Source organism: Vipera berus (genome assembly GCF_964194415.1).
Source record: "Vipera berus genome assembly, chromosome: 2".
NCBI classification, from domain to species: domain Eukaryota; kingdom Metazoa; phylum Chordata; class Lepidosauria; order Squamata; family Viperidae; genus Vipera; species Vipera berus.
Genome location: NC_138203.1, coordinates 126,709,335 through 126,717,997, shown reverse-complemented (window position 1 = coordinate 126,717,997; position 8,663 = coordinate 126,709,335). Strand labels below are relative to the sequence as shown.

General features: G+C 39.5%; 1 protein-coding gene across 1 annotated transcript; it reads left to right on the top strand.

Annotated features, from left to right (window-relative positions):
• Positions 1-1,611: 1,611 nt before the first annotated feature.
• On the top strand, positions 1,612-5,224 carry LOC308661843 (lysozyme C, milk isozyme-like; the record flags this gene model as incomplete). The annotated part of the gene is made up of 4 exons (XM_081317050.1): positions 1,612-1,747; positions 2,460-2,621; positions 3,460-3,538; positions 5,158-5,224. 4 exons carry the CDS (start codon positions 1,612-1,614, stop codon positions 5,222-5,224), a joined length of 444 nt encoding a protein of 147 aa, XP_081173176.1.
• Positions 5,225-8,663: the final 3,439 nt, after the last annotated feature.

Below are 8,663 nucleotides of genomic sequence, written 5' to 3'. Positions count from 1 at the left end.
TTCTCCATTCACCTAGTAAATTTCCACTGCAGCATATTCAGTTTTAAATTTCCCTTTCAATATTAAAATTTGGAGACCTTTCATTTACTTCTATCATGGATCTCAAAGGATGAGGACAGATTCCTGCTTTCTGGGATCCAAAAGATGTTATTGTTAAATAGATTGGATATGAAATATGCCAAACCTGTTAGATCTTACTAGGTAAACAGACAAAATTTGAGTCCTGCAGGCATCCTGTGATTATATAGTGCTTTTGTAGTTAAAAAAAACATCACCTTGAATTCCCTCCAAAATCAAGTGGCAGTTAACTGATATATCCTCATCCCTGCCTCTGCTGCCCACTTCTAGACTACTTGTAGCTTTTGAATAGCCCGCCAGGGCAGCCTATGCAGAATTCACTTCTATGACCCATACCATGAATAATTTACAGAACCCAGCTGGAGAATTCAGCAATTTGAGATCATGATGAAGAAAAATATATCAATGTGGTCACTAAATGCTGACTAAAGCTTGATGGCACATAATCAATCAATCAGTCAATCAACGAACCAATGTTATTCATAGGAAATGATTATTATCCTAACAGGATAATTTTTGCTCTCCCAATTCACATCCATATCTCTCAACATAACCACAAACCAAACTCGATTCAATTCAATTCCATTAAAAATTAAATTACATTAATGGAATTTCAGATTGTGTTTCAGAAAGCTTTGAATAAAGAATCCTGTTAAGAGTTGCAAATTCCTAGAATGCATGAATTCATTGTGCATCCATGTCAGATTCTCCTGTATGGGTCAGGTGCAAGAAATCAGGAATCAAGGTTGTTCAAATCAGTACAAGTTTATTCCATGCTACCTCCATGCAAGATTGTGCACTACTAACAGTCAGGGCAAATTGGTTGGATATAAAAGTCAACTGAATTCAATAAGGGGTGGACTTAGCTCTTGTGGCCACAAAGAGACTACAAACTTAAGATATGTTTGACCCCTCCTTTGGCCTCAGCATGGTCATCTCCTGCAATATGATCCAAAAATACAAAATTAGCTCAGCCTCTTTCCCAACTTTCCCTCTCTCCTTCTATGTGTGTTTTTCAGGTGGGTAATGTGGCAATAAAACCAAGAAATAAAATACAGTTCATTGGGTTAATTCAATATATTGCATTTCTTCACAAACTTAATCAGTCAAAAGAAATATATACTGTGATGAGAGTTGCACTGAAACAATCAAACAAACAGAAAATTCAAATAAACTTTAGGTCCTCCAAAAGGGATATCTTTGGGACGGGGGTCTGAAAAGTCCAAAAAGTCAAGAAGACAGCAATCACCCCACAATGAAAACTTTTTTTTTCCTTTTTCACGCACATCACATAAAAATGCCGCAGTTGTAACCACCACTTCTTCATTTTTGGCACCTCTCATGCAAATTTGCCTTTTGCCTCAATGCTCTGCTTCTCAGGCCGTAATTATCTCAGGTTGGGGCTAGGCAATTATTGTTGTTTACATACTTTGCTTACAATCTTTGCAGTGGTGCCAATTTTTCAAGCTGTGACTATAAAACCCAGCAGCCATCCGTGAGAAGTCAGACATCATCCTCCGGGGAGCAGCAGCAATGAAGGCATTAGTGCTCAGCCTCCTCTTCATCCTCGTTGCAGCCAATGAAGCTAAAGAATACTCCAAATGTGAACTGGCTTCACATCTGAAAGCAAGTGGCATGGATGGATATTATGGCTTCAGCTTGGGTGACTGTGAGTTTCCTTTCTCTTTTTCTCCACCTGAGCAAGTTCAAGGTTGGCAAGGGGGGTCCAAAATGGGCAGATCATTTCAAGAATGAGTTCCTCCAGCCCATCCAATGAATAAAAACTCCTTTCAATTTTCTTAGAATGGTAAAATATGCTTTTGTCCCATCCCAGATGACTGGAGAAGCCTCACACTTCATCCTGCACTAACACCCTTATTTTTATAAGAACGAACAATATCCACTTCATTCCCTTTTTGGCACAACAGCAAAACTGGAGGGTGCTTAGATCACCCTGTATTTTAACAATCAGTGCCTTAGCCAATCTTTTATTTGTTCTTCTCAGAATAATATCCCCTGCCAGGGATCTTACCTTTGGATGCTAAGGTAAGATTCTTCAGATTCCCCCCAAATCATTTCAGTTCAGGATATGGTTGAAGGAGCCATCACAGAAGATTTTCCACAGGTGTGGCAATACAAAATATTCACAATGGAATTGTACCTCCTCTTTGGAAAGCCTGGATAAAGAAGAGAGGAGAGGTGGCTTTATATGCCATTAACAACCCCAGGGACATCTTGCAGAAAACAATCAGGCTTATTCCATATTCTCCTGAAGGTTTCCAAAATGATTGGACTTCTTGGGGAAAGAATAGGAAGATAGTTAAATATTTCATTTACAGAACAGGCCTTTTGCAGCCCTTTCCCCATTTGCTTTCTTCCAGGGGTCTGTATGGCTTTTTATGAGAGCAGCTTTGACACCCGAAAAGTGGGGCGGCCAAACAGGAATGGCAGTCGTGACTATGGGATTTTCCAGATAAACAGCCGCTTTTGGTGCAACAATTACCGAGGCCGTACAGCTAATGGCTGCAATAAGCCTTGCAGTGGTAAGTTCTGTAGTGCAGAGGAGATATAACCTTGATAAAGGAATGCAAGGATTGTTAGGAGAACTATTAAGGGACAGTTGGTGAGAAAAGGATGACAACTCAGTCCTGGAAAAGAAGGAGGCATCTGAAAGAGACTGAAAATGACCCCACCTTGATCTTGTTTGTGTATGAGGTAGGAGAGAAAAGCTATTAAAATTCTGTTCTTATTATTGTGTTCTGTGACAATGAAGTAGCATAGATTCCCATAATCCTTGTAGTGTTTGGTTCCTGACCTGATCTGCTACCATGGCCTGACACTTGTTTCACTAGAAAAGCAAAAAAGTGAAATGTGCAACTCATATGAAAATTTTGTAGGGAAATTCTAGTCTTTCTTCTCCTTTATTGGTCTCTGTAATTGTCCAGTTGTGTCCATCACTTCAAGAAGATTCACATTTAATCACTCTGTGTCTCAAAATTGTTTTGATTTCCTACTTTCCTACTTGTGATATCTAGCCACCATATTTTCCATTGGCCTGTTATCCTTCATCAATCTGCTCCCCTCCCCCTTAGTAACACCATTTCTCAGGTTCTCACAACTTGTCTACCTTTCCTCACAAAGATATATCTGATTTTTGTGCCTCCACACCACCCACCCCAGTGTGGTCTGAATTATAATGAGCACCAGAACTATAACTGGTGATGTCGCAGTGTCCCACATGTTTCAACATTTTCACAATCTCTTTTACTTGGGTTTTTTGTTTTTTTTTTGCTTTTTGCTTTATATAATTTTATGCAAATATTTGGAAAAAAGTTTGAGACATCTGGAATGGGTCATGTTTTAATTTGCTTCTCCTGGCAGATTTCACAGATGATGATATCACAGATGATATTGCTTGTGCTAAGAGAGTTGTCCGTGATCGTAATAGGATGAATGCCTGGTGAGTCAATCTCTCATTAACATCTTTCTACTTCAGGGGTGTCATATTTGCCACGTAACATGATGTGTCACGACATATCATGACTTTTTCCCCATTGCCAGAGGTGGGGTAGGCGCAGTTTCGGCATGATGCATCTGGCCCACAGGCCAGGAGTTTGATACCCCTGTTCTACTTGTAACATTCAGTAGCAACTGAATTTGTAATCATGAAAAATAATTGCCTTTCTTTAGACCCGTGGTGGCGAACCTATGGCACACGTGCCACAGGTGGCACACAGGGCCCTCTCTTTGGGCACATGCGCCATAGCTCCAGTCCTAGGCCTTCAGCTGGGTTTTATAAAACCTTTTTGCTTTAGGCCCCTGCCACCGTATGCAAAAAAAAGGTTCAATCAATCAATTTCAACTTCTTGCAGGAAAAAAAAAGATAAATTGTCTTGGAATTGATTGATTGAACTTTTTAGTCCCACTCAGTCTGCCGTTACCACCGCAGCCATGCCCACCCAATTGGCCACACCCACCCAATTGGCCACACCCACCCAATTGGCCACACCCACCCAATTGGCCATGCCCCCCCCAGCACCCGACGATACATAAGTGAGTTTTGGGTTGCACTTTGGGCACTCGGTCTCTGAAACGTTCGCCATCACTGCTTTAGACTATTGTACAACTTTAAGATTGGTGGAGAAATATATTTCCAGAATATGACACACTGTGTTTTATTTTTATACTTCCATTCAGGTTGCTTTAGAATATTGGTTTAACAGTATTTTGAATCTGGGTTTAATAGTCTTTTAAATCACAGCTTGAAAATAGCTTAAATTAGAGTAAAAGTATATAGACATACAGCTTAGCAAAGTGAACGTTGATGCCTATTATAACTGGGATAATTTCTTCCCAGTAATTTGACATCCATTATCCAGTTTTGGCAGTTTATAGATCTTTTTAAGCAAAGGTTCACCATCAGGATTTAGCATCCAGTTGGGACAAGCAGGAAAAGAATTTGGCAAATGGCCTTTTAAACACCAGGATTCTGATCCCAGGAATGAGCTCCAAGGGATCAGAGAACTGGATCTGTAAAGAACCTAGTAGTGAGACAAGCAGGGAGAGATGTTTGTGAATCTTCCAATTACAGGATGAGTAAGAAAGGGGCTGCAGGAGCAGATCATTAAATGGAAAACTTTTAAGCCAGCAATCAGCATTTAAAAGCAAATCATAAAGACATTATGTGGTCAACAATTACAGCTATGTAAAATGTACTCTGCTGTGTGACCTTCTGAGACATTCTAAGGTTTGGGGCAGGATTGCTCACCCAATACTTGGGACCTTAAGTCACTTCAGCCCTGGCTAACATGGACTCTGGCAAGCTTATGTGAGAGTCCATAGCATCTATTGAGTATCAGTGGCATGTAGGCTTTATTATGAGAAATAGAAAATCAGGACTATTTTAGCTAAGGCAATTATTTTCCTTTGATTCTAACTTGTGGGGGAAAGAGATTGATTGAAAAATCAGCTCACTTTGAAACTTCCTTAATCTCTTGAAATAGAGTTACATCGTCAAAAATAAATAAATAAACGTGTGTGATGTAGAAAGGAAAGCAATCTTCTTATTCTTCCTTCAAGGGTTGCCTGGCAAAACAACTGCCAAGGAAGAGATCTGTCACAATGGACTCGGGGCTGCAACCTGTGAGACTGATCATCCTCCACTTCTCTTCCCCCCTCCTGTCACGAAAGTGATGCTACTTATATAACCAACATTGAACAACTTGGCTCTATGCTTGTACTTCACATGCTCAAAAGAATGGGCTTCTTTGCATGCAAATGATGATTTTTAAAAGGTTTCTGGGTGGAAAAGAGGGAACAAGCTTGCTTTTTAAGATCTTCAATAATTGCTTCAATAAAATGAGTACTGTGCATTATGCCCTGCCCTGTCTCATGCTTTATTTCTTTTTCATCTTTCATTATTCCCACATAAGCTAGCAATCTTTCCTGTGGCGAGGAGACATGTGTAACACATCATTGGTCCACAGATTGACTTGATTTAACAGAGATCCTGATGCATTTTTTCATACAATATTAGTAACCTATCTTGAAATTCTTATATGAAAACTCTAAATTAGTATCCAAGGCCAGACAATTTCTAGAGCTAATATCCCAATCCTGTCAACAAAAGTGCGTATAGTCAAGGCTATGGTCTTCCCAGTTGCAATGTATGGCAGTGAAAGTTGGACCATAAGAAAGGCTGAGTGCCAAAGAATTGAGGCCTTTGAACTATGGTGCTGGAGAAGACTCCTGCGAATCCCTTGGACTGCAAGGCGATCAAACCGGTCAGTCCTAGAGGAGATCAATCCTGACTGCTCTTTAGAAGGCCAGATCCTGAAGCTAAAACTCAAATACTTTGGCCACCTAATGAGAAGGAAGGACTCACTGGAGAAGAGCCTAATGCTGGGAAAGATCGAGGGCAATAGAAGAAGGGGACGACAGAGAATGAGGTGGCTGGATGGAGTCACTGAAGCAGTAGGCGTGAGCTTAAATGGACTCCAGAAGATGGTAGAGGACAGGAAGGCCAGGAGGAACGTTGTCCATAGGGTCGCGATGGGTCGGAGACGACTTCGCAGCTAACAACAACAATATCCCAATACTTTTGCTCTACAGTAGAAGGAAAACGAATGTCTGAATTTGGAATTTGGTGGCTGTCTTCCTCCCATCTGTTTACCTTCCAAACTACAGAGTGTCCAAATAAGGAGGCAACATCATTAGAATAAAATAGAATGACTATTTGATTTAGGGGAAAATATGTAGAGATTCAATTTCTTAAAACACCCCACCCTCCCACCATACTGCTTCTACAGTGATCTATCATATCCTCAAAATGCAGTTTGTTTACCTTTTTTATATAAATTTTATTAAAAATATTAAACAAAAGATAGAAACTAAAACAAACTAATATAAGTAAGGAAGAAGAAAAAAGAAGACGAAAGCAAAGAGAAACAGAGAAATGCAAGAAAGGAGAGAGAAAAATGAAGAAAAACAGAAAACAAAGAAAATGGTTTCTGGTATCTTTACAGCAATTATAAACACAATTCCTGGGCTTTTTTTGTCAGAGAACACCCAGAACGGAGTTCCAGCACCTTTTTTGGATGGCACCTTGTAGGGTAGGCAAGGCGGGTTGTATGACATGTGTGAGTTCCGGCACCTTTTTCTTTTACAAAAAAAACACTGCACAATTCTATTTTTACCTCTCTTTCTAAAATTACATCATGTTGCACTTCTTTCAATAATCTATCCTAATTATCAAAGCCCTAAATCATTTTTACCCACAAATCCCATAAGAAGTTTCCAATCACCAATAAATATAGATAATATCTTTTCTCTAATCAAAGAAATCAATTTATCCGTTTCAGTGAAATTTATCTGCCAGCCATTCCTTCATAGTGGACTTTTCCATACTGGGTAAAACCTTTCCCTCTCTCTGTATGTAATAATCCTGTCTTAGAAATGATATACTAAAATCATCTTCAATGGCTTTTTCTAACTGTTTATCATTAATTCTAAAAGGGAAGGTTCTGGGTTCAATAGGTGAGGGGTGTCAAACTCGCAACATCATGTGACGTGGCGCGACGTATTGCGACTTTTTTTCCATTGATGGCAATGGGGTGGGCACGGTTTTGCTATGACACATACACCCCTGCAATAGACTATTGATCTATAAAACCATCTGTATCAAAATATGCACTTGAATCCATTTTTTTCTAGCTTTTTTCTCCCCTAAGCATGATAAAATGTCCCTTCATGTTGTTCACATTTCCAATATGCATTTGAAGATTCTTTGCAGATTCTGGAAAAAATTTCTGGCGTCATGTACCAATGAGACATCATTTTATAAAAATTCTCTTTCAGTTCATAACACAATCTAAATTCAAACCTTTTAACCATACATTTTCCCACTGGCCATCTGTATATTATAATCAAAATTCTTGGCCCAGTGTTTAACTGTTGAAAAGCCCAACTGGAGAAATTTTCTCATCGAAATTTCCTGTGTAAATGAAGAGAAGCATGGTTGCAGGCTGCTGGAGAGAGGATTGATGGACACAGTGAAAGATGAGGTATAAACAGGGTGTAAATAAGTGCAAAAATGTTGTTATACACACTGCCAGTTTGGCTTATGGCCACTTGCACACTCACAGCTCTGGTCAAGCAAAAAATCACTTTCAAGCGAACATTGAGGAACAACCAGAGAGTGAATTAATTTACAATAATAGCAAAACTTCACTCTAATGTACATTTGCTCTTTCTTGTAAGCACACACACACACAAAGACTGATCCAAAATTATCCACACCCTTCTCGACTAGGATGGCAGGCACTCATCAGAAACCACCAGACTTGATCCAAAGACTGCTGAAAGAGTAGATTGGCTTGTGGGCCCTCTTATCACCCAAAAACTTTGCTTGCTTGCTTTGCTTTCTTGATTGACAAGACTGGCAGCTACGCTTACCTTGTGATTTTACAAGTCTGGTAGCTATTTATGGGATTTCAGGGGGCAAGGGTCATGTACTCAAGCCCAACTACTTTTGTCCAGATTATATTTATTTTCTTTTGCTTCCTTATTGACTTGGTTCTTTCTTAACTCCCTTCCCTAAGATATAATTTAGACAAGATTCCTAGTTTTTCTCCACCCAACTTCCTCCTTAGGCAAGGAAGCTTCAGCCTAGCCCCACGGTGTCCCCTCATATTTCCAAAATTTATTTACAGCAAACTCTGTTAGAAAAGGAGGTGAAGGGGGAAGAGGAAGGTGTTTTAATTTTTGAACACTGGAAACTGAGTTGAAATTTCAGTCTTTGAAATGGATGTGTTCATTTGTCATAACTTACATTTCTTTGAATGCAACTTAAAACAAGTGATAATAATTTAAAACCCTGCAAAAAGGTGCAAAATACAGAAACATTCATGACAATGACTCACATTCACCTTTCCAGTCAACAAGGAAACATCAAGATGCTCAAGGTCTTTCAAAAGAGAAGCTTTTGTGTGGATGGAGAAGCCAGATTCTTGCTTCATGGGAACCAAAAGATATTACTGTTAAATAGTGGGCTCTTTGGTGCAGGAATGACGACACGAGGCTGAGTA